This window comes from Coffea arabica, chromosome 2e (genome assembly GCF_036785885.1).
Source record: "Coffea arabica cultivar ET-39 chromosome 2e, Coffea Arabica ET-39 HiFi, whole genome shotgun sequence".
Lineage (NCBI taxonomy): Eukaryota > Viridiplantae > Streptophyta > Magnoliopsida > Gentianales > Rubiaceae > Coffea > Coffea arabica.
Genome location: NC_092313.1, coordinates 68,588,009 through 68,614,781, shown reverse-complemented (window position 1 = coordinate 68,614,781; position 26,773 = coordinate 68,588,009). Strand labels below are relative to the sequence as shown.

General features: G+C 34.3%; 5 protein-coding genes across 5 annotated transcripts; 2 read left to right on the top strand and 3 right to left on the bottom strand.

The window, feature by feature from the left end:
• Nucleotides 1-280: 280 nt before the first annotated feature.
• Nucleotides 281-4,877, bottom strand: LOC113729388 (F-box protein CPR1-like). The gene is made up of 3 exons (XM_027253690.1): nt 4,790-4,877; nt 4,205-4,298; nt 281-740 (listed from the first exon to the last, which is right to left on the bottom strand). Exons 1-3 carry the CDS (start codon nt 4,875-4,877, stop codon nt 281-283), a joined length of 642 nt encoding a protein of 213 aa, XP_027109491.1.
• A 5,566-nt stretch (nt 4,878-10,443) lies between these two features.
• On the bottom strand, nt 10,444-10,770 carry LOC140036436 (F-box/kelch-repeat protein At3g06240-like). The gene has a single exon (XM_072077848.1). It carries the CDS (start codon nt 10,768-10,770, stop codon nt 10,444-10,446), a length of 327 nt encoding a protein of 108 aa, XP_071933949.1.
• Nucleotides 10,771-17,682: 6,912 nt separating this feature from the next.
• On the top strand, nt 17,683-18,366 carry LOC140036435 (secreted RxLR effector protein 161-like). The gene has a single exon (XM_072077847.1). It carries the CDS (start codon nt 17,683-17,685, stop codon nt 18,364-18,366), a length of 684 nt encoding a protein of 227 aa, XP_071933948.1.
• A 1,974-nt stretch (nt 18,367-20,340) lies between these two features.
• Nucleotides 20,341-20,841, bottom strand: LOC140036434 (F-box protein CPR1-like). The gene has a single exon (XM_072077845.1). The coding sequence runs from the start codon at nt 20,839-20,841 to the stop codon at nt 20,341-20,343; it is 501 nt and encodes a 166-aa protein (XP_071933946.1).
• Nucleotides 20,842-20,916: 75 nt separating this feature from the next.
• LOC113729386 (F-box protein CPR1-like) lies at nt 20,917-22,050 on the top strand. The gene is made up of 2 exons (XM_072077844.1): nt 20,917-21,456; nt 21,553-22,050. The coding sequence occupies exons 1-2, from the start codon at nt 20,917-20,919 to the stop codon at nt 22,048-22,050; spliced, it is 1,038 nt and encodes a 345-aa protein (XP_071933945.1).
• The last annotated feature ends 4,723 nt before the right edge of the window (nt 22,051-26,773 follow it).

The following is a 26,773-nucleotide window of genomic DNA, read 5'->3' as shown; positions in this document are numbered from 1 at the left end:
CTATCCCTGCTAGGCATTTACTTCTGTCACTATTTTTGTAAGTACTCGCTGCCGATTTACTTTAGAGATTAGTAAGAATTTGTTAAGCTGCAGGATCATCATTTCTTCTATATACGTCTGATTTAAGTCTAAAAAATTAAGTAATTGGCCTCACTACCTCAAAATGCCCAGTGGAAACATCACTTTGCCTAATTGAAATCAACCTCGTCCAAGATTCCTTAACCCCATAATCCTTCATCACCCAAATATCAACATGATCTGAGTAATAATTGCAAAGCACTCAAAGGCATCCTTCCAATACCCCAACATTCATATGGAAATTCTTATTAGAATAAACAGGCCGTGGCACCAACCTATACGCCTCTGTTGCAAGATCAAAAGCAGCAATCAACCTAGCAGTACTTGACTCGGGTTTTCTACTCACAACCCAAAACAACGCACCATTGGCCAGCATCCCATAAGCCCTTTTGTAACACAGATAATAGGGAAAATTTTGTATTCTCTTCCAAGAATTCGATCTGAAACTATACACCTTAACGTCAGAATCAAAGGTGTCAGAACTAATTCCATAAAATTGTATAATCCTAACCACCTTATAATCATCACTCACACATTCATGCCCAAATTCATAGATTATATACTGGCAACAACAGAATCCTTCTCTTGGAAACTCAGTTTCAGTGACAGGCAATTTTTGACACCTTCTGGTTGATGGGTTCCACAACGTAATATCTTCTTCACTGTTCAGCAGACAAAGCAAACCATTGCAAGAACCCAAGATCTCAGTTCCGAAATGAGGAGTCTTCAATGGATGATTGAGTTCTTAAAAAAAAAGCCCAGTTGGTTTTGTTGAGTGAGTCAGTATCTGCAGAGTGAAGGTATATATGATTGTCTGAGGATCAGGCTGTGATGGGATTTTGTTTTGAGGGACTGAGCAATGTGGACTTGGATGAATTCTGGACCATCTATGATGGCCTTCCATTGTTTTGATACCCACCTAAACCTCAAGAGTGGCTTTACAGGAAGCCTTGAAAGCAGTGACGAAGCCAGGATTTTTTTTTTGGGGGGGCCAAAATTGAAATTCCATTCAAAGATGACTAATTCATATATATATATATATATCAACTCTCATAATATAAACTAAAATTGAAAAAATTTAGGGGGGGCCAATTTTATTTTACACACATATTTACATATTATGAATTAAAATTCTCAAAACTTAGGGGGGGCCATGGCCCCCCTCTGCCCCCCTTGGCTCCGTCATTGCTTGAAAGCATTTCCTTCAAGATATCCTGTGGAACGTCAGGCATTTTTGACGATTTTTGTCTCCGCAGTTTACTGGCTCTTTACTTTCTACAGAGAGCAAGCGAGGAATATGGAGAATATGCTGCACTTTTAATAGACCAGAATCCAATTTTTCATTTAACCATTTGGGGGAGTTGCTATGGAAATACTTTTGCAGGTTCCAAGGTATTTAGTCACTGAATTAATTGATGGGTAGGGCTAAATTCATACCTACATAGCCTATATCCGCACACTTCTAATCAAGTTGACTAAAAAGCATTTATGCGATCTGGTAGACGTTTTTGCAATAAAAAATAAGCTCGGTGATGATATCAAACAATTTTAATTAATTAAAATTTATAATTGATGTTTTAAACATCTCTTGTCGCGTGGAAAACAAGTTTTTACATTCTAACAATGTCATCAACACTGAATTCTGGTCTCCCACGTTGGCACCTTCACTGCATGGCAGAATAAATCAACTCTCAACCATGATGATCACATTGTAGATACCGTCTTTTGCCTAGACAATGTGTATAGCATGGACTGAATGTTCCATTTGTCAATGTTAAAGCCTCATCTCCATGCATTCTATCTCTGGTAGCTAGAACAATCGTTTCGTCGAGGCTAACTAGCTCTTGCTAGTTTTTGATGACCTAGTGACAAATATTATGTAATATACCTTATCAATGAATGTGAATATACGAAACTTCATAAATTACTAAGATACAATTATCACCAAATCCTTGAAAACTCAATCAAATAACAAAATCCTAACACGCGCGAGATCCAAATCAACTAGTTGAAAAAAGTTTATATCAAACTCTTATGAGATCGTCTTAATGTTATGGGTGTGGATTTAAATTGAAGGAGTGTGAATTTGGCGTCATCCTTGATTGATATGCAAAAAAGGTATCCAATGATGGTTGTAGATTTTTACAAAGTGCAAGTGGATTACTAGACTCCAAAGTAGAACTCCTCACTTTTGTTTGGATTAATGTCCCATTACGATTAAGTTATGCCACTCAAGTGGATCCTTACTGTTTACTAACATTGCACCTCCTATTTTAGGACAAGGGGCACAAACGGTTGCAGGTGCAACCGTTTGTGCAGGTTGTATTCATTTTTCACAGCGCGTAACTTCCATTGCACACGATGTAACTTACTTTGCACACGACGTAATTTTACAACACTTTTTTGTGGGCCCCACACATGGCGTGAAAATCGAGTTACATGCTGTAATCTGAGCTGCACAAATTTTTGAGGCCACATCGTGGCCGTGAACCTTCAGGAACGGTTGTCACTGACAACCGTTCCCCCCATTTCCCCTATTTTACATTATAAATGTATTTTTTTATTATTTTATTCCCTTTCTATCTTTGGATTACATTTTGATCTGTTATACATCACAATACAGAAAAATATTGCAATGATTATTATAAAAATATTCAAATGACATGCATGCCACATATAATGCCTGTATGGACAATGCTATCCCGTAGGTTGAAATATAGGCTGTGTTGTTGGCGGGAAAATATAATACTAGGTCATGTGATATTAAGTTAATGAAAATGGTAACAAAAAAATAGTTTGGCAAATAATTGAGAGGTTAAAAAAATGAAAAATTTTCTGCAATATTTTGTGAGTAAGTTTTTGATACATTGCCACTGTAAATTTTTTTTACGCTAACAGATTTGGATCATACCATATAATATGAATTCAAATTTGAAATTTCAATCATGCACATATGGCATACACCCATAATTATTAGTATAAAAAAACCATTACATTGTTAGTGCATAAAAAATTAGTTTGATTCCTTTTTTCTTTTGATAAATCATTAATAAACTACCCTCTATCATTTTCACTTACCTTTCAATTTGAGCATCCTCAAAAAAATTCTCTCAAGAGTCTCAAAAGCCCATGAGGTGCAAATTGATGTTTTTTATGCTACACGTGCACTACAGTGAATAATATTTCTATAAAATGAGCATCATCAATGAACATTCTTGTTTGGATTCTGATTTTTTGCAGAAATTTTTTTTCATTTTTTGTGAACATATTTTTCAATTACCTTATTACCTCACATATATCGAATCGTCACAGTATATTTTTCTACAAAAAAAAAAAAACTACTAAAAATAGCAATCCAATGGTTAGATAGTATGCAGCTTTTGTAACTTTTTGGTGGTTGAAATTGAGTTTGTTCTACCTTAAAGCTATAATTTGTGAAAATATATTTGTGCAATATTTTAAAAATGGACTTAGGAGCAAGCGAAAAATGACTCATTATTAAGTTTCGAATTTGTTGCAAATGTTCAAAAATTAGCAAGGGTACCTTGGTCAACGCAAAGTGTGATGGCAGGTTTACCTATGCCAATCATCTAATAGAAAAAGAAAAAAAAAATGCAGATGAGAGTAAAAATTAATCTAATATGAATCTGAAATTATTCTAAAGTGAATAAATAATTTAGAATGTTTTGTTTGCTTCTACCGAGTTGTATAGCAAACAGTATAAACTTTTACAATGAAAATATGAACACAAAAAAAATACTTGGTAACTTGTCTTCAATTACAGGTTCCAAGATCCACAAAATCTACCATGCAAAAGAAAAACAAGGCTTTGATATTTTGCAGAATAATCAAATGCAAGCACAAGTAATCATCAAGCAACACTAGCCTAATCAAACGAGCAGCTTATTCCCTTGGAAAAGGAAACCAGTGCAATAGAAAAAAGCAAGAAGTCTGAAGGAACCAAACATAAGGAGTTTTTTTTTTTTTTTTTTGGCCTCAAACAAATATTTCTTCAGCTGCATTTAGTTTTAAGCTGGATCAGCTAATAAAAAAATCAAGACAGTAATACGCATCTCTCCATAGACTCTCAGAAAGCAGAACAAGTAAGATTTCTAATCATCATTACATATCAAAGAATCCTTCATTGCTATAATAAGCACACTTCTCAAAGACCACATTTCCAGCTGCTTTAAAAGCTTTCTCGCACAACAGGATCATACCTGCACAGAAACAATATGGCCCAACAAAGTCGAAGATATCAGAAAAAGAGAAATCTTAGAATTTTAGAAATGTAGAACATGGAAAAAAAAAGTCTTGTAAATTGTCATCATAGATGATTTGGTTAATTCAATATTTCAAAGGCAGAAAATAGTTTGTGTTATAGAGATTTAGCACTCATGCAGCCATTATGCTATATTTGAGAAACTGCATTAATTCAAGACCGCAAAAAAAACTTTGAGCTACTTATTCTGTGCCTTCAAGAATCTGCTTCCTCTAAAATGCAAGGAACAGCAGTTACAAAAGCAAAATCCCAAGGACCAAGCAAAAGGTGGAAATCAAAAAGAAAAACACAGCACCTAAGTGCCTATTCAAGTAAGCATTCTAGATAAACAGATGGCATCAAATCAAAGAAACAAGTTAAACCATCAAGAATAACATAAGCAAATTCATAAACATTCAAGACAAGTTAAAGGACAGCAAATCAAAGAACCAAAATCAAGAATATCAAGTCCAGCAACAAGTTTAACCATCAACAATAGCAGAGGCAATTCATAAAAATCCAAGACAAGTTGTGCCATTAGCATGATAAGAACCATATATGTGCAAGCTCCATCAACTGCTTAAAGATAAATGACAATGCTAACACGTCAAAATCAAATTTCAGGGAAACATCTTGAAAAATTAATACTACTCTTTACTTTTGTTAAGAATATCACGATAGATATGAGCCATGCATATCTATAAGTAACAACATAAACTTACACATATTCTAATTATAATCTTCCCGCAATCAGCATCATATGATGCGAATTTTATACCTATAGATTTCTATAGAGGACCACTGTAGTGTAACACCAAAGATTTGTCATACCACCCATACAACTTATTAACCTTATTAGAAAAGAGCTCTTTAGAGAAACAATATGTGCAAAAATACAAAGACAACCTTATTAACAGAACTAACATGCCAATGACTACTTCTGTTAAGTTCGAAACATAAAATTTTTATACATAATGACGGTGACATGCATATAGAGAAACAGGAAATGAGTTAATTTCAAGTTGTTTAACTGATTGAGGTGGTGGGAGACAAAAGTTGATTCTCAAAAGTTGGTGTATCCTTTGACGACTGAAGGTAGATGGGTTACTGCTTCTATAAGTATAAAGAAGATATCCTGAGGCATACAGGGCACTCAAAATTTAGTTGCAGTACTTGGCTCATCTATTATATGTTAAAGTAATGCTTTCTACAAAGATTTGGTTAAAAGCATATTAGACTAAACCAATGAACTGGTCTACCTACCATCAATGTTTTCAGAACCGGACCGGACCGGCCAGTTCAAGAATGGTGTAGTAAAGATTCGAACCTGGGTCTCCAAGTTTAAATATGACAATCTTACCGCTAGACTGTACTTAAGTTTGTTGAGAATTCTACTTGACTAAAAAATATATTAAAACATCAAGTTCTTCTCTTATTTTTTTTTTCAATTTTTTCTTCTTAACCATTTTTAACCCAAATATCCACAACAAGATTTTCTCAAGTCTTCACCATTATTATCAGGTTATTATCTTTAGCAGATTGTAAACAAGTTGAAAATTTCAACTTTTCTTGTTTTCCAACATTTTAGTAAGTTTAATTTTTTTCTTTTCAAGGTTTTTTTCTATATTATTATCTTTAGTTGATTTTTTGCATTTTCTTCTTTTTCCCCTCAATTTTCATATGTTTCCCTCAATTTTGTTTTATTTTTATTCGATTAATTAAGGATGAAATTTTTGCAAAAGTAGTGCACATCCGTGTAGGAATTGGATAGGAATTACAAATAATAACATTGGGTTGGTCAAAAATATGGTAGTTGGCACATAATCGAAGCTATTGATAATTGAATTTAAAATAATTAATGGTATAGGATCATTGAATTTAATATAACATGTTAATTAGTAATGTTTAGTAGCAATTAATTTTTTATGTGTTTAACTGTATATTTGTTTTTCAAAATTTTTTAGTTTTTTTTAGTTTGAGCAATTAGATTTATATTTTTATAATAAAATTTTAACTTTTTCAGCTTAAGTTGATGAAATTGTGAAGGTGGTGTGGTTGCTTATCATGCCACTGATAAAAGTTTGCTATTCAAATAGTTTGTCTTAACTTGAACTCTTTTATGGATTTTTTTAAGGGTTGTAAAAGAATTTCAATATTTAATTTATTTATTTTTTGTGTTTTTATTTGTGATAATTGGTGCACATTTGGATTGTATCTCTTTATGTTTATAATGAATTTATGAAAATTTGTGGTGAATTATGATATTTTAATTATATTTATCATTCCATGTTTTGTGTATAACTTTTAGAAAATTTATTATTATCATAACTTAAATTAAGTTATGTTGGTAAAATTCAAGTGTAGAATGAAACCTGCTTAGTACTTAACACTAAAAAAAAAAAAAAAAAAAAAAAAAAAAGTGAATCTTTGAACCGGCCGGTCGGACCGGTCGAACCGCGAACCGGCCACCTCTCCGGTTCACTGACCGGTCCGAGTTTAAAAACATTGCCTACCATCTTAAACAAACACTACTTAGGTTGTACTTAATACAACAAAGTTCAGATTTAGGAGACGTAAGCATATGAGCAGAGATGAATATAAGAGTTATAGAAGAGAGAACATTAGCCCAAATCCACTTTCTTACTGAGAATCTCATCCCCAAGTCTCTCATTGCACAACATCAAAGATTCAAACAGGGAAAGAAATATCAAGCCCAAAAGGCCCAACAAGATTGTAAGAACTCACATTTGGTTCAATCATCACCGTGTAGCAAGGATACATTAGCCCACATAGCAAGAAATGGGTTGCAAATATCAAATCTCATAATTCAATCCTAGGAGTGGCATGTTAGCTCAAGTTAAAAAAAAACCTATGTTTGTAATTAAATCCCCAGCAAAGGGAATGAATGCTACTAGTCGAGAGAGAGAGAGGAAACAAAACGCCTATGCGATTATCTCCTTTCTTGTAGCACAGCTGTTCTTTTTGTGTTTCCCAGATTACTATCACTGCTGAGCTTTCACTAGGCTTTGTAAAAATATACCCAATTCAAAGAATTGTTCAGCCCAGTAACTTGCATCACAGGATAAGTAATAGATTTGCTTTCAATGTCGTACCATAGCAGCAGTTGATTAGCCTGTCCCAAAAGTACTCGTCTACGGCATTTAGAATAAGCTATTGGCTTCACTGCTTAAGGACAGCTAGTAGACAGACGACAGTTATGCCTCGAAATTTTTATTTGTGTGTGAAGGTTTGTATTTTTTGGTGGACTAGAAATTATGCCAAGGTTGAGATTTGTTGACTTTTGGCCTAACTTTCTAAATCCCACATGGGTTGTTTAGCTTTGAAGGGAGGTGTTTGTTAGTTATAAATAAACACTCTCACTTCTCAATTAAGACACACCAAAAATACCAAACAATTATTTGTAATTCTTTCCTCTCCCAAATTATTAAGAGCGGGTCGCTTAGGCAGTGTCCGGAGATTAGGCAAAATTGGCCAAACTCCGTTATCAATTTTCGGGTGCGTTCTTTTTCCTTATCTCTTTTATTTATTACACATTTATTTGGTAGTTTCTTTTCAATTGTAGTATAGTATTCAATATATTTGCCGGATTTATTTGTAGTGTTTTATACAGTTCATTTGGGTGTATTTTCTTATTCGTGTGTATGTACTGTTTATGTATACACGGGTCTGATTGTGATAATACACCGTGCACGTAAATTCCGTTATAGGAAACTGGGTTTTAAGTGGGACCACTTGTGACCCCTCCAGCCTTTCCTGGAAATTTACTTGGAATGGTAATTCAATCTAACTGTTTTAACGATCTTTTCTGAGAATTACTGAATCGATTTAATTCACTAGTTGTATTTTGAGTGAAAAATTACCCGGTTTCCCCAACAGAAAGGCCAAAGTAGAGAGAGAGTGGAGCGTTGCCTTTTTTTGGCTTGTCTGTTCCGAGGGAAGAAAGGAAAGGCCGAGAGATGTATTGAGTTGGAGTGTTTGGTTCTTTTTTCTGTCTTGTCTGTTGAGAGGAAAGAAAGAAAGGGCCGAGAGAGTCTTTTTTTTGAGCCAAAGTGGAGTTTGTGTGTTTGGTTTTTGTTCTCGTTCGAAGAGGAAAAAAGAGAGCCAAGAGATGAGTCTTTTTTTGAGGGAGGAAGAGTGGAGTGTTTTGCTGGTCAAAATGATAGCCTCCCAAAATGACAAGAAAGGTGCATGGAAAAACATGATGAATTTGTCATACCAAGTGACAAGAAAGATCAATGAAAAAAATTGAGTGTAACAATTGGTTAAGTGTATTTGGTAGGGAAAATGATGAAAATGTGTAAGTTTAGTCATGATTTGATTTTGATTTTTGCTTTTGATTTTGATTTTATCATTTTTTTCTAATTTTCTTTTCTTAAGATAAACCTACAAAAATGAAAAAAAAAATATATAAAAATGCAAGAAATTAAATGACTCATCAAATAGAAAATATTCAAAAAAACATAAAATTTGACAAATTTTTGGCAAAAATTTGGTGTCTACACCCAGCAAAGGGAATGAATGCTACTAGTCGAGAGAGAGAGAGAGAGAGAGAGAGAGAGAGGAAACAGAACGCCTATGCGATTACCTCTTTTCATGTAGTACAGCTGTTCTTTTTGTGTTTCCCAGATTACTATCACTGCTGAGCTTTCACTGGGCTTTGTAAAAATATACCCAATTCAAAGAATTGTTCAGCCCCAGTAACTTGCATCACAGGATAAGTAATAGATTTGCTTTCAATGTCGTACCATAGCAGCAGCTGATTAGCCTATCCCAAAAGTACTCGTCTACGGCATTTAGAATAAGCTATTGGCTTCACTGCTTGAGGACAGCTAGTAGACAGATGACAGTTAGTAGATAGATCACATATTTTGATTGAAACCAAATTAGTCCAAGATTTCTGACTTCATACTCTGCCATCACCCAGATATCAAAATGAACAAATCAAGGAAAGGCATCTTTCCAAAATACCCAAACGCATATCACAATGGCGATCAAAATACTCAGGTTGTTGGAGTAACTTGAATTCCTCTATTCTAGAGGTGGCAATTTGTCCCAAATCCCAATAGGTTACCCATGCCCAAAAGAATTTTGGGCGGAATGGGTATTGTAATTTGATATTGGGTTTAAAATGGGATGCATCCCAATTGTACCCATTATTTGATGGAAAATGTTGGGAAATACTTGGGTACCTATTGGGCCCAAATATCTTCTCAAAAAATTTCATTTATCCAAAAATTCATCTTTGATTTTTTTTTTTGGCAAAAATCTGATTTTTTTCACTTCCATTTTCTTTCTTTTCTTTTCTTCACTTTCCTACAAAAGAAAACCAGTTAAGTAAAAATGATTTCATTTAAACAACTTTAAAAAAATAAGAATAAAAATAAAAATAAAATTAATTGATAAAATTTTGGTGTCTGCAAGAATCAATGCTTTACTAACAATTGTTGGCACCCTTTATATTGATTTTATGCTAATTGTTGAACTATCTATATAGATTTCTATATGCAACCCTGTTATCAATTTTTAATCAGTTTCTTTGTTTCTGTGCTAGCTTTATTCAGCATTTAATGTGAATTTCTTTTGTATCAAATTTTGAAAATTTTAAGAATGTCAGTAAGAATGAATTTGGCATTAAAAAATCTTGTTTCTAGTCCTTGTATTAGACAACATTATGGGTAAGGTTGGAATATGACTGTATATCTATCTTTTCCTTTATTTGTTACTCGAATTTTTGATTTAATCCAGGGAGAAGATATGTTCATTCTTACCAAAATGTTATGTCTTTTAAAAGTAACTATTGATCGTTTTAGAGTGTAAATGAATTTAGGAAAATATAAATTCACAATAAGATCAAAAGAAATTTAATAAATAAAAATATTAAAGTTATATAAAAAATTAAAAAGAATTAAAGGAAAAAAATATAGAAAATAGATTTGGGTATTGGACGGGATCAATCTAAACCCATCCCAAAGTGATCCCGCCCAAATTAATCCCAAAACACATATGGGTAAGGTTAAATCCAAACCCATATGATTCGATTCCATTTCGAACCTAAGCAAATCCCGTCTATTTTGCCACCTCTACTATGCTCCAAGATCAAAGGCAGTAATAAGTTTGTCAGAATTGGATTTACTACTCTCTTTTACAACCCATTGCAATGCACCACTTGCACGCTTGCCATTGACATGCGGATCAAAATAGTAAGAAAAATCTGGAGCCCTTTTCCAAGAATCTGATCTCAAACCATGAACCATAACTTCGGAGTAAACCTGATCATCTTTCCCATAAATCACTAGAATAGCAATCACCTTGTAATCATCGCCCACTGAGTCATACCCAAACCCATAATTGGTATACCAGGTACCACCGGCGAAAGGACATCGAAACCCATAATTGGTGTCGCGCCCCATTTTCCAAGATGAAAAAATAAGTTGTTTAATAAAAGATGTGATTTTATGAAAAAAAAGACCTAGAATGGGACTTTAAAGAATGCGACAGTTTGGGTCCAAAATTTAGTCTAAAAGGGTTTTTAAAAAAAAGAAGAATCGCCACTTGGTATTGAGTTTGGATGTACCAAGTCACCCAAAAATATTTTTGATAAAAATGAAATAAAATAAAACCCTTTTTGACAACTCCAGGTCTTTGAAAAGCAAGAGAAGATGAGTTCGGAAGTCATGGTTGAAAAAAGGAAAGGCAAAGATTCGATTAACTCAAACCTAAGGCACCCTTTCAACCTAGTCTAAGCTAGTTGCGAGGTTTAGTCAAAAAATTCTCTAATCTAATTCTTAAATTTATCACATTTGGATGTTTCCTATATGGATGCAAATCTAAATTTATAAAAATGTCGAGAGGAGCAAAATGTCCATTCAAGGGTTTAATTGATATCAATCGCATTAATTGCGAAGGCCAAAATAATTTTTTGAAGGGGTCACGAGTATGCGAATGATAAAATTTAAAAAAAAAAGAAATTATATACATAGGCATAAGTGATCAAAAGAAAAGGAATACAGCATAATGGGTACGGGAGGCAAAAACTCGTGACATGATTTTCTTATACAAAGATCTATAGGGTATTTAAACTAAAGAGTTATAATCACCCATACCCATGTTCAATGAATAATTCTCCTAATATGAATAAGCAAATAAACTAACTTATTTTACAATTTCTTAAATGAGATGCAATTCTAAATGATATGATTAACACATATAGAGGGTAGGGGATAATATAATAGGAAATATCATGCAAATGAGAAAATATTCTAAAATTTAATGGATATCATACAAAAGATGAATCTAATGCGTGAACGATCTACGGGTCTAGCGTTAGACTAGTCCATTTCTAAAAATCCTTACTAGCGTTGGACTAGCAAATAAACGGAGGGAGAAGCCACAACTAGTGTTGGACTAGTGTGATGACATCATGCATTCTTAATACATTGTAAGACAAATAAGGCATAAATTAAAACAAATAAACATGTAAGAGCACGTAGCACATAACACATAAATATAATATCTAAATGCAAAAATCCTAAAAAAAGCGAATAAAGTACATAACATATAAGCCACACAAACACGCGAAAACCTGTCTATTACAGCGGGAAATCTAACTACAATCTAAAATGAGGAAATAAAATAAAATAAAAAATAAATAAATAAATCCTATCTACACTATCTATTATAATAGAGGACCTAATTACAATCTAAAACGGGAAAATATAATAAAACAAATCTAGTTATCCTATCTATTACATTCTTGAGATATTTAAATGTTTCTCAAATAATTATAAAAATTAACTAAACAAATATAAGAAAATTCGAATGAACTTTTAAATCAAATAAATAAAGCATATAAAAATATATAAATATATAGGAACACGTACGAGCACATAAGAGCACGTAATTGACATCGAAATAATAATAATAATAATAATAATAGGAGTACCTCCCTTTTGAAGTGGTGACTAAATGGAGTCAAATTACCCTATTTATACTCAAAATGAACAAAAGAATCATGACACCAATTTAATTGAAAAATAATAATAATAAAAGTACTAAACTCACACTAATATGTCATACATAAAGGAATTTAAGAACATCTAAAAAATTACAAGTTAAATATATTCAAAAGTAACATAATTAGCTATTTAAGAAAAGAAACAATCATAATAAAGAGAGTCAAAATTCACTAGGGACTAAATTGCAAAAATAGAAAAAATTTTAGGGTCAAAAATATATTTTTTAAAGTTTAGAGGTCAAAATTAAATAAAAGATGAAGTTTAGGGACCAAAATGCAATTAATTTAAGGACCCAAGTGAAAGAAATTTAAAATGTTCTGGGCTGCAGTATAACTACTCTAAAGATCAGGGACTAAAGTACAAATTTCGGTTTCTGACTTGTGCAAGAAAAAACCATCGGGCCTTTCTTTTTATTGTTGCTTGGGCCTTAGCCATCCTGCCCGGAAGAAAAATGTGGGCTGCTTTCATGAAAATAAATACAAGCCCAGATGAAAAAGCCCCAAAGAAAGAAGACCCTAGCCCAATCGAAATTAAAGAAATGACCCATTAGAAAATAAACATTAGCCCAAATCTTTTTTTCTTACTTTTCTTTTCCTTCTCTTCTTCTTCTTCTTTTTTCTTCTCCTTCCACTCCGGCTTCAGCTGGTGGCCATGGCAGCCACCGGCAGAGCTACCGCCGTCAGACCGCCGCCGGTCGTCGGTGAATTTTTCGATCACCAAATTTTCTCAAAATACTCCCCCTCACTCCCATTTTCACGTAGAATTCATTTTTGAAGTTAGTTTTAACAAAAAATGACCCGAAGGTGGCCAAAATACCAAAAAAATAGCCTAATTTTTTATTCTTTTAAAACCCTTAAACCTTCACCAAAAATCATAAAAATTATGCCAAAAACCTCCTTATAACTTCTACATTACAACTATAATTTTAGTTTAACAAGTAAACAACAACAAAATGATGCAATAAGTCAAAATAGCCTAAAAAATGAAGAAAATTATTCTAATGCTTTTAAGGCTCAAAAACTCCAAAATTTTGGATAACCAAGCGTTTGCAGGCTTTGTGCTAGCTAGTGGTCAACTATTTTGACGAAAATATGCACAAAAGATTCACTAACTTAACTCATATTTTTATTGTGGCATTTTATCAAATACAAACAAGGCATTTACAAGGCCATTTCTCTTTTCTTAATTTTTGTTCATGGCTTATTCCGAAAAAAAAAATACAACAGTAGCAACTAATTTATTTCTTAAAACTCACAAAATTATTGATCATCAAAGCAAAAGAAAAACGAACCGAACCAGATTGCATTAAAACAAGAATCAACTAAATCTTTGCCAAATTTCTAGGAGCTATCTCATTGGAATCAAAATAATCAAAATAAATAAATTTAAAAATAATAATAATAAAAAGAGAGACTTACAATGGTTTTACAATGGAGATTATTATGCAGTGGTGGTGGTAATGGCGCTAGCAGCGAGCTCCCAAGCTTCCCTTTTTTTTTTGTACGTAGCTTTTGTCAGGAAGCCCGGAAGAAGCTCTCAACTGAGAGCCCTCTTTTCTTTCCTCTGTCTGTGTTTTTTGTTGGGAGCTCCAGGAAAGTGTTGACTTTTGGCCTAACTTTCTAAATCCCACATCGGTTGTTTAGCTTTGAAGGGAGGTGTTTGTTAGTTATAAATAAACACTCTCACTTCTCAATTAAGACACACCAAAAACACCAAAGAATTATTTGTAATTCTTTCCTCTCCCAAATTATTAAGAGCGGGTCGCTTAGGCAGTGTCCGGAGATTAGGAAAAATTGGCCGAACTCCGTTATCAATTTTCGGGTGCGTTCTTTCCTTATCTCTTTTATTTATTACGCATTTATTTGGTAGTTTCTTTTCAATTGTAGTATAGTATTCAATATATTTGTCGGGTTTATTTATAGTGTTTTATACGGTTCACTTGGGTGTATTTTCTTATTCGTGTGTATGTACTGTTTATGTATACACGGGTCTGATTGTGATAATACACCTTACAAGTAAATTCTGTCATAGGAGACTGGGTTTTAAGTGGGATCACTTGTGACCCCTCTAGCCTTTCTTGAAAATTTATTTGGAATGGTAATTTTATCTAAGGAGATTGTTTTAACGATCATTTCTGGGAATTACAGAATCGGTTTAATTCATTAGTTGTATTTTGAGTGAAAAATTATCCGGTTTCCCCAACAAGTGGTATCAGAGTCGAAGGTTCATCCTTTGGCTTGTTTGTAATTTGTTATATATTGAATACTATCATTTGAGTCTGTAATGGCATCAAATAATTTCACATCAAGAATTATATCTGGGGCATCAGCTTCCTCGTCCACATGGTCGAGAACTCCAATGTCAAGTTTGAAACTGGCGGTGAAGATATTTGATGGTACTGGTCATTTTGACATGTGACAAGGTGAGGTCATAGGCTTCTTTTTTCAACAGGGTCTTGACATTGCCATTAAAGAAAAGAAATCAGATGACATAGAAAAGAAGGAGTGGAGTACCATAAATCGGTTGGTATGCAAATCTATTCGATCGTATTTGTCCAGAGAGCAAAAGTATGCTTTTAAGAACGAGATTTCTGCATGGAAGTTATGGAGGGCATTGGAGAAGAAATTTCTGAAAAAGAGGGGTCAGAATAAACTCCTTATGAAGAAAAGATTGTTCCGATTCGATTACCAATCAGGTACTACTATGAATGAACACATCACTATATTTAATCAGTTAGTAGCAGACCTGTTAAATTTAGATGTGAAATTTGAAGATGAAGATTTGGTTTTGATGTTGTTATCATCCTTTCCTAATGAATTTGAACATTTGGAGATTACGTTACTTCATGTAAAGGAGAATGTGTCTTTAGATGCTGTATGTTCTGCTTTTGTATAGTCATGAATTGAGAAAGTAGGATAAAATAAAAAATAAAGTAGGTACAGCAAATGAAGAGTTAGTGGCAAGAGGTCGTCAACAAAGCCAATCAAAGAGGATAAGAGGAAGGTCCAAATAGAAAAATAGAGTTGCCAAAAATGAGTGTGCTTTCTGTCATGAGAAAGGGCATTGGAAGAAAGACTGTCTAAAGTTGAAGAAGAAAGGAAAAGCTCCGCAAGACGTAAATGTTACAGAGTGTAAAAGTGATGCGAAATCAGGTTTCTCTTTGGCTGTATCACCTTTAACATCCCATCCAAATGAGTGGATTTTGGATTCAGGTTGTACCTACCATATGTCTCCCATGCGGGAGTGGTTCTTTGAATTTAAAGAACTTGATAGTGGAGTTGTTTACATGAAAAATGACAATCCATATAAAACAGTTGGGATAGGTTCAATCAAATTACGTAATCATGATGGATCCATCAGAATCTTGAAGGATGTTCGGTATGTGCCGAATTTGAAAAAGAATCTTATTTCTTTGGGGGTCTTGGAGTCAAAAGGCCTGATTGTGACGATGCGAGATGAAATTTTTAAAACAACTTCGAGAGCACTTGTGATGTTGAAAGGTGTAAGGAAGAATAATTTGTATTACTACCAAGGTAGTACAGTTGTTGGGACAGCAGGGGCGGCAACATCTTTCAGTAGTAAGAAGGATGCGGAGACAACAAAATTGTGGCACATGTGATTGGGACATGCTGGTGAAAAATTCTTGCAAAATCTTGCCAAATAAGGATTGTTGAAAGGTACGAAAACTTGCAAATTAGAATTTTGTGAGTATTGTGTTCTGAAAAAATAAAGAAGAGTGAAATTTAGCACTGGCATCCATAATACCAAGGGTATTTTGGATTATGTACATTCAGATGTGTGAGGATCTGCCAAGACTCCATCCCTTGGAGGCAGGTACTATTTTGTTACTTTTGTTGATAATTTTTTCAGAAGAGTTTGGGTGTTTACTATGAAGAACAAGAATGATGTGCTAGGAATTTTTCTTAAATGGAAAGCTCAGGTTGAAAATCAAACTGAAAAAAAGATCAAGGTTCCATTTAAGAGACAACGGTGGAGAATACAAGAGTGATCTCTTCCAAGAGATATGCCAAGAGTGTGGCATAGTTCAGCACTTCACAGTTAGAAGAACACCGTAGTAGAATGGGGTGTCAGAGCGTATGAACATGACACTAGTGGAGAAAGTTCGTTGTTTGCTGTGAGGTATGGTCTGAAAAACCTGCAATAGACTATGATTCTTTGCATATTTTTGGTTCTATTGCATATTATCATGTAAATGAATCAAAGTTGGATCCACGAGCAAAGAAGTCTCTCTTTATGGGTTTTAATACTGGAGTTAAGGAATACCATTTGTGGTGTCTAAAATCAAAGAAGACCATTATCAACAGGGATGTTACCTTTGATGAATCTGCCATGTTGAATAAGGTAACACAAGATGAGACCAATGGTACTCCGCAATAGGTGGAATGTACGCCGAAACAAATGGAGGATGAGCAATAATGGTGAGCCCAGCAAATAGCACCATCAGTGACTCTCTCCTGGTAGAAGAGGAGTCAAATGAGGAAGAGGTTTCAACCCAAGAACCTCAACAGTAGCAAGAGTCAATTGCTGTCAATAGGCCAAGGACGAGAAATTCAAAAACCTGGTTGTTTTGCTGACATTGTGGCCTATACACTTCCAGTTATTGACGATGCTCCATCCACCTTTTTTAAAGCAGTTCGAAGTATAGAAAATGGTAGATGGAAAGATGCTATGGAAGAAGAGATGCAATCTCTTCAGAAGAACAAGACGTGGAAGTTGACACAATTACCGAAAAGTAAGAAGGCAATTGGATGCAAATGAATATTTGCAAAGAAAGAAGGATGTCCTGACAAGAATGATATTCGCTACAATGCAAGATTGATGGTTAAAAACTGCGCTCAGAAGGAGAAAGTTGATTATAATAAGGTATTTTCTCCAGTTGTTAAACATTCCTCTATTTGAATTTTATTGGCCTTGGTAGCACAGTTGTATTTGGAGTTAGCTCAACTTGATGTGAAGACCGCGTTCCTTCATGGTGACTTGAAGGAGAAAATCTATATATCTCAACCAGATGGATTTAAAGTTGCTGAGAAAGAGAATTGGGTTTTTAAGTTGAGTAAATCGTTGTATGAATTGAAGCAATCATCAAGACAATAGTACAAACGATTTGACCAGTTTATGATAGATCAGAAGTACACAAGAAACAAATACGACAAATGTGTGTATTTGCGCAAGTTACGAGATGAGTCCTACATCTACTTACTCTTGTATATTGATGATATGCTGATAGCGTCAAAGAGCCAAGTTGAAATTGACAAAATGAAGGATTAGTTGAATAAAGAGTTCGAGATGAAGGATTTGAGAGAAACTAAGAAGATTTTCGGCATGGAGATAAGCAGGGATAGAACGAGAGGCAAACTTTGTTTAACACAGAAGCAATATTTAAATAAGGTACTACAACGTTTTGATATGAATAGAGATTCAAAACCTGTAAGTATTCCGTTTGCTCCTCATTTGAAATTTAGAAGCCTATTATCTCCAAAAACGGATGAAAAGCGGGCATACATGACGAAAGTTCCGTATGCTAATGCAGTTGGTAGGTTGATGTATGCAATGGTATGTACGAGACCCGACATTTCACAGGCAGTTAGTGTAGTAAGCAAGTTTATGCATGATCCGGGCAAGAGTCATTGGCAAGTTGTAAAATGGATTCTACGGAATATCCAAAATACTGTAGATGTTGGATTAGTTTTTGAACAGGATGAATCACTTGGTCAATGTGTAGTTGGATATTGTGATTCTGACTATGCAGGTGACTTAGATAAGCGACGTTCGACAACTGACTACTTGTTCACATTTGCCAAGGCGCCAGTTAGTTGTAAATCTATTTTGCCGTCAACAGTGACTTTGTCTACGGCAGAGGCAGAGTATATGGCGATTACTGAAACTGTGAAGGAGGCAATTTGGCTTCAAGAATTACTTGAAGACTTGGGAGTTGGTAAAAAACACATTAACGTGTTTTATGACAGTTAGAGTGCTATTCACTTAGCAAAGAACCAGGTCTTACTCGCACGAACAAAGTACATTGATATTCGCTATCATTTCGTGCGGAAAATTTTCAAAGAAGAGAAGATTTTTCTCCAGAAGATTCGGACTACGAAGAATCTTGCAGATATGCTAACCAAGGTGGTTATAAGGTCCAAATTTAAACATTGTTTAGAGTTGGTCAACATCCTACATATTTGACTTGGCGCCTGAGGGCGCAAATTTGGAGGCACCGCAAGGATCGTTTGTTATTTTTATTTGTGTGTGAAGGTTTGTATTTTTTGGTGGGACTAGAAATTATACCAAGGTAGAGATTTGTTGACTTTTGGCCTAACTTTCTAAATCCCACATTGATTGTTTACCTTTGAAGGGAGGTGTTTGTTAGTTATAAATAAACACTCTCACTTCTCAATTAAGACACACCAAAAACACCAAAGAATTATTTGTAATTCTTTCCTCTCCCAAATTATTAAGAGCGGGTCGCTTATGTGGTGTCCGGAAATTAGGCAAAATTGGCCGAACTCCGTTATCAATTTTCGGGTGCGTTCTTTCCTTATCTCTTTTATTTATTATGCATTTATTTGGTAGTTTCTTTTCAATTGTAGTATAGTATTCAATATATTTGCCGGATTTATTTGTAATGTTTTATACAGTTCATTTGGGTGTATTTTCTTATTCGTGTGTATGTACTGTTTATGTATACACGGGTCTGATTGTGATAATACACCGTGCACATAAATTTCGTTATAGGAGATTGGGTTTTAAGTGAGACCACTTGTGACCCCTCCAACCTTTCCTGAAAATTTACTTGAAATGGTAATTCTATCTAACTATTTTAACGATCTTTTCTGAGAATTACTGAATCGATTTAATTTACTAGTTGTATTTTGAGTGAAAAATTACCCGATTTTCCCAACAGAAAGGCCAAAGTAGAGAGAGAGAGTGGAGCGTTGCCTTTTTTTGGCTTGTTTGTTCCGAGGGAAGAAAGGAAAGGCCGAGAGATGTATTGAGTTGGAGTGTTTGGTTCTTTTTTCTGTCTTGTCTGTTGAGAGGAAAAAAAGAAAGGGCCGAGAGAGTCTTTTTTTTGAGCCAAAGTGGAGTTTGTGTGTTTGGTTTTTGTTCTCGTTCGAAGAGGAAAAAAGAGAGCCAAGAGATGAGTCTTTTTTTGAGGGAGGAAGAGTGGAGTGTTTTGTTGGTCAAAATGATAGCCTCCCAAAATGACAAGAAAGGTGCATGAAAAAACATGATGAATTTGTCATACCAAGTGACAAGAAAGATCAATGAAAAAAATTGAGTGTAACAATTGGTTAAGTGTATTTGGTAGGGAAAATGATGAAAATGTATAAATTTAGTCATGATTTGATTTTGATTTTTGCTTTTGATTTTGATTTTTTGATTTTTTTTCTAATTTTCTTTTCTTAAGATAAACCTACAAAAATGAGAAAAAAATATATAAAAATGCAAGAAATTAAATGACTCATCAAATAGAAAATATTCAAGAAAACATAAAATTTGACAAATTTTTGGCAAAAATTTGGTGTCTACACCCAGCAAAGGGAATGAATGCTACTAGTTGAGAGAGAGAGAGAGAGAGAGGAAATAGAATGCCTATGCGATTACCTCTTTTCATGTAGTACAGCTATTCTTTTTGTGTTTCCCAGATTACTATCATTGCTGAGCTTTCACCGGGCTTTGTAAAAATATACCCAATTCAAAAAATTGTTCAGCCCAGTAACTTGCATCACATGATAAGTAATAGATTTGCTTTCAATGTCATATCATAGCAGCAGCTGATTAGTCTGTCCTAAAAGTACTCGTCTACGGCATTTAGAATAAGCTATTGGCTTCACTGCTTGAGGACAGCTAGTAGACAGACGAAAGTTAGTAGATAGATCACATATTTTGATTGAAACCAAATTAGTCCAAGATTTCTGGACTTCATACTTTGCCATCACCCAGATATCAAAATGAACAAATCAAGACAAGGCATCCTTCCAAAATACCCAAACGCATATCACAATGGCGATCAAAATACTCAGGTTGTTGGAGTAACTTGAATTCCTCTGTTCGAAGATCAAAGGCAGCAATAAGTTTGTCAGAATTGGATTTACTACTCTCTTTTACAACCCAATGCAATGCACCACTTGCAAGCTTGCCATTGACATGCGGATCAAAATAGTAAGGAAAATCTGGAGCTTTTTTCCAAGAATCTGATTTCAAACCATGAACCATAATTTCGGAGTAAACCTGATCATCTTTCCCATAAATCACTGGAATAGCAACCACCTTGTAATCATCGCCCACTGAGTCATACCCAAACCCATAATTGGTATACCAGGTACCACCGGCTAAATGACATCGAAATTCAAGGGCCAAAATACAAAATGCATTCTTGGAGCATATAAACAAACATGTTGTATGCAACCATGCATGAATATTCACTGAAACTCCAAGATCGAACATTTTCCCTTCCTAATTTCCTTCTACAAACATCGACCCGAATCAAGATTATTATCTTTATCCATCAAGTTTTCAGCAATGGCTAGCAGACTCCCACTTGCATTGATCGAAGAAATTTTCTCCAGGCTCCCTATAAAGACACTCATAAGATTCAGGTGCCTATCCAAGTCTTGGCGGGCTACAATAGGTAGCCAAGAATTCATCAAAAACTACTTGAAGAACTCGTCCCATCACAACCTTATTCTTGGAAATTTCAATGGCAGCTCTGATCTAGTAGTTGATGAAGTATACTTTTACTCTGCAGACTATGACTTTTTTCTTGAAACTGACCGCGCCGTTTTCAATGAACTCAGTCTCCCAGTACGGTCCAGGATTGACCTTGAAACTGATATCCTGGGTTCGTGTAATGGACTGCTTTGTGTATTGTCTTTGTGGGATGATCGCCCTATTTTATGGAACCCATCGACCAGAGAGCACCCGATTTTACTGTGTGCCCTTGAATTTCGATGTCCTTTCACCGGTGGTACCTGGTATACCAATTATGGGTTTGGGGATGACTCAGTGGGCGATGATTACAAGGTGGTTGCTATTCCAGTGATTTATGGGAAAGATGATCAGGTTTACTCCGAAGTTATGGTTCATGGTTTGAAATAAGATTCTAGGAAAAAGGCTTCAGATTTTCCTTACTATTTTGATCCGCATGTCAATGGCAAGCTTGCAATTGGTGCATTGCATTGGGTTGTAAAAGAGAGTAGTAAATCCAATTCTGACAAACTTATTGCTGCCTTTGATCTTGGAACAGAGGAATTCAAGTTACTCCAACAACCTGAGTATTTTGATCGCCATTGTGATATGCGTTTGGGTATTTTGGAAGGATGTCTTTCCTTGATTTGTGAATACTATAAAAGTCATTTTGATATTTGGGTGATGGCAGAGTATGGAGTCCAGAAATCTTGGACTAATTTGGTTTCAATCAAAATATGTGATCTATCTACTAACTGTCGTCTGTCTACTAGCTATCCTCAAGCAGTGAAACCAATAGCTTATTCTAAATGCAGTAGACGAGTACTTTTGGGACAGGCTAATCAGTTGCTGCTATGGTACGACATTGAAAGCATATCTATTACTTATCCTGTGATGCAAGTTACTGGGGCTGAACAATTCTTTGAATTGGGTATGTTTTTACAAAGCCTAGTGAAAGCTCAGCAGTGATAGTAATCTAGGAAATACAAAAAGAACAACTGTACTACAAGAAAAGAGGTAATCGCATAGCCGTTTTGCTTCCTCTCTCTCTCTCTCGACTAGTAGCATTCATTCCCTTTGCTGGGGATTTAATTACAAACATAGGTTTTTTTTAACTTGAGCTAACATGCCACTCGTAGGATTGAATTATGAGATTTGATATTTGCAACCCATTCTTGCTATGTGGGCTAATGTATCCTTGCTACACGGTGATGATTGAACCAAATGTGAGTTCTTACAATCTTGTTGGGCCTTTTGGGCTTGATATTTCTTTCCTGTTTGAATCTTTGATGTTGTGCAATAAGAGACTTGGGGAAGAGATTCTCAGTAAGAAAGTGGATTTGGGCTAATGTTCTCTCTTCTATAACTCTTATATTCATCTTTGCTCATATGCTTACGTCTCCTAAATCTAAACTTTGTTGTATTAAGTACAACCTAAGTAGTGTTTGTTTAAGATGGTAGGTAGACCAGTCATTGGTTTAGTCTAATATGCTTTTAACCAAATCTTTGTCGAAAGCATTACTTTAACATAGAAGTGGCAAAATGGATTCATATCCACCAATCCATCCATATAAACCAACCTTAAATGGATTTGGATGATCCATATAAATTCAATGGTTTTAAATGGATAACCATTTAAATCCAATTATGTTGGTGAATTTAAATGGATTATTCATATCATCCATATACATCCACTTAACTTAAAAAACAGAAAACACACATAGTGATTGCAAATATTTATAAAAAAGTGGGATAGAATCTTGTGGGACCATCTATTTTTTCCTTTATAACTTCCTCATATGTCAAATTAATTTTATGGGACCACCTATTCTTTCCTTCATAACTTCCTCATATGCCAAGTTGCCAATAACATTAATTGCATTTTATTTGCTTCTAGTTCCTAGACTTCTTTCATCCTTTTCAAAATTATATTTTAGTCTCTACTCTTGTTTTTTTTAATTAAACTCTCATGTAGCAATGATTGCAAACATTTACATTCTTAAGTAAAGAAAAAGCGAGAATGCATCATGCAGTATCAAAATAATTTTTTATTTTTTTAATTCTTTTATTTATAAAAAGAATCTTTCTAACGAGTGTCCCCGCAACATTGGTTAAGATACGTAAATGACACCTTTTTTTTTTTTTTAATAAGTGAAAAGTTTTGAATCCAAATCCTCATACTTACAATCCCTCTCCCCTTATCACCCAACCCAACTATCCAAAAAAAAAGACACCTAATTTACTAAGTAATATAAGGTACCTTGTATATCAATGGTATAATAAGGAGTTTCATACATTTTTAGGTACTACGTGCACATGTGATGAAAATATTTTACTTGTCAAATAACATAAGATTTCTTATTAGAACTCCACTTTTATTCAAGGCATCCCTCTTGAATAGGAGTGCAAAAAGTGAGAAACGTAAACTTCTTTTCACTGTAAAGCCGTATTCAATTCACCCAAAAGTTATAAAAATGTAGCAAAGTTCTTAATTGTTTATTACTTTACAAAATGATACTTAAAGTAATGATGAAAGGCTAAATTAACCACAACAGTTAAATTTTCTTGGAATTAAACTAATTTTATGAAGAACTGAAATAGAGTAGTAGTACAAGCATTTGTTATTACCAAAAGCTTTTAGGTGATTAAGGATAGAACTTTGGGGATCTGTAATTTTTGGAAAAAAATATTTGGATCATAAATTTAGGATTTGGGAGAGTAAATGGATAAATGGATGGATCATAGTTTACACTATCCATTTAAATGACATCCATTTAGATCCATTTATTAAATGGTTTTAATTGGATTGGATCAATTTGATCCACTATCCATTTAACTAAAATCATTTATCAATCATATATCAATTTTGCCACTTCTACTTTAACATATAATAGATGAGCCAAGTACTGCAACTAAATTTTGAATGCCCTGTATGCCTCAGGATCTCTTCTTTATACTTATAGAAGCAGTGACCCATCTACCTTCAGTCGTCAAAGGATACACCAACTTTTGAGGCCCTGGATTATCAAATACTCCGTACGATTTTGGTAAAGAGGGCCTCAAAATAATTGGATATAAATTTCGGGAAATTTGAACGGCACTGTAAGTTTAAAATATTTGTACGTTAAGCTTTTCATAGTAATAGTAATTGATGTTTAATAAAATTTAAAATTGTCAAATTATTCCTTGCCATGTTCAGAAAAAGCTTTTTAGTCCTTCACATTCAAAATCGATTATAATAGTTCCACAGATATAAAAATTTTGCCCATTTGTTCTCGGAGTTCTTTTATGCTCATTTTTGGGGCTAAAAAACACGCACCCGCCTCAGAGTCCATAATTTCAAGGACAAAATGGGGGAAAAATTTTGTTTCCTTCCTTGTCAGGCGAATTTGAGCCTTACTTTCCTTCTTGTCTGTCATTTTTGTGAAATTATTGTGTGCTGTGATTTACTCGAATTTCTTGATTGATTTTACCTTCTTTTTTTTTTTTTCAATCTGATCCCTTTGCCATTTCTTCACCTTTTGTGAAGGTGCACTTACTGAAGTTTTATTGTTGAGAATTGGGTCTTGGTAGCTTAAGAATTAGAAATAGGGTTTTAATGGTCGAAAGTGGGGAAAGAGAGTGGTTATGTGTTGTGTGTGTGTGTGTTTTTTTTTTGGTTAAGAAAAATGAATTTTATTTCCATTTTACCCTTGCAATTATAGGCATGTGAGATAGGCATGCATTTTTCTTTCAGTTAAAAAATTGAGCAAAAACAAGTTCTGAGACTAAATGCATAAATTTTTTTTATATCTGAGGGATTGTTTTAGTTTATTTTGAGCGTGAAAAATTTAAAAAAAATTCTAAAACCCAAGGGATCAAATTATCAATTTTCCCATTGTATAATCAGCATTCGGTGAGATTTTATAAGGTCCTCCAATTTTATTCCCAATTAAAAAAAATTATTTCTCCAATAGCAAAGCAAAAGCTGTAGGTCACGTACGTTCCTATTTCCCAAGATCATCGTTGATAAAACTCACACATCACCAAAAATAGATAAGATGCGACACTTAAGAAGTAAAATCATTAAACAATTGAATAGCCAATAAATTCGGCGATTGAAATTCGTTTTGAGGGAGTGATTAAATTGGTTCTAAATAAAAATATAGGCTCTCTATAATAGCATGCCATAATTTTGATACGCACTTGAATCTTTTGAGGGTTTTGACATGAGATCATATCTCACATTGTTAGGAGCATCCTTGCTTCAAAAAAAAAAAAAAAAAAGAAGCATCCTTGGCTGCGTATGGATTGTGAATGCAAGAACAACCCTTCTCATTGGTTGATACCTCAGGATTTGGATGTTTTGGGTTCAAATCATCCTGTCCTCTCTTGCTTTTTGAATCCCATCTATCTCTTGCTAAAAAAAAAAAAAAAAAAGCCCTTCTCATCAAAATCTCAAGCTAGCTCATTAGCCCCAACTCTCTTTGGTAAAACCCGTTCGCCATTGAATTTTTGTAGATCGGGTTTTGTTATTTTTCAACTTACATCAAAGGCTGTGATAGACATGCCGAGACCCAATTCCACTAGTGAAAACTTTAGTAAGATGACAATGACGTTTTTGTTACTCTCAAACCGATTCCTTTACCTTTTGCCACGATAAGATTTGGAGTCTCTCTTGAAATTAAGTGTTCAATGAAACTTGCACTTTTTCCCTTGACCATTTAGTGACAAGACATTAATATACGATAATCTCAAATTAACAATTGATGAAAAGAAGGAGATTCGATTTCTTGTTTTGGGAAATCACCATTGAAAAAGCCAATCATTTGAAAAGAATCTTGTCTTTGGAGTCCATTGAAATATATATATATAAATATTGTTTGATTTGCAAAATGGCTCATAAACCAACTATAGATAAAGAAGAATACTATGTAACTTTAATAAAACTAAAAAGTTCCAGAGGCCGGGAAAAGGCTACCGGGAGGCTGCAGAATATTATGATTAAGAAGTATCCCTCTGAACTGAATATCTGTTGGTGTAACATACTGATCATCAGCTGTTGTATCTATTACCATCTAAAGGATGAATTCTTCTATATGTGGAATAGATGAAGAACCACTGCATATTTGATTGCTTATATTTTTCTAGGTAATAGATACAGCATCTGTATTTGTACAAATTTACCAGACTCTAGAGTTTCAGGACCACGGTCAAGACTGATCTCGACATGTGCTGATTGTACCAGATTGTGAAACCTGATTAGTAAAATGTGGATACTACAAGTGGAATTGATCAAGTTCAATAGTCAGGTCCTGGATGTCCATTGAGATGTTTTTGATACGCTCCCTCCCTACCAGTTGAAGATCAGCTAACTATTCCACATTTTTTAACAAGGAGTTATACAAAAAGTAAGACAAATAACAGTTTACAAGACAAATATGTATATCAACTAAATACAAACTAAAGAAAATAAGTTTGTTTTCCTCAACACACACACAGAGAGAGATATAGATATATATAACGGGTATCGAGTTTTTAGCATTTTCTTACCAAATCTTATTAGGTTATTTGTCACTAACCCCACATCAATATCAAACTCTAACGGATTAGCTATCGATCGTTCAATTGGATTAATTATCAGGTTAAATATCGCTGATATCGGGTTTTACCCTACCCGCTATCATCCCTATGCTGAGTACATGTGGTATTT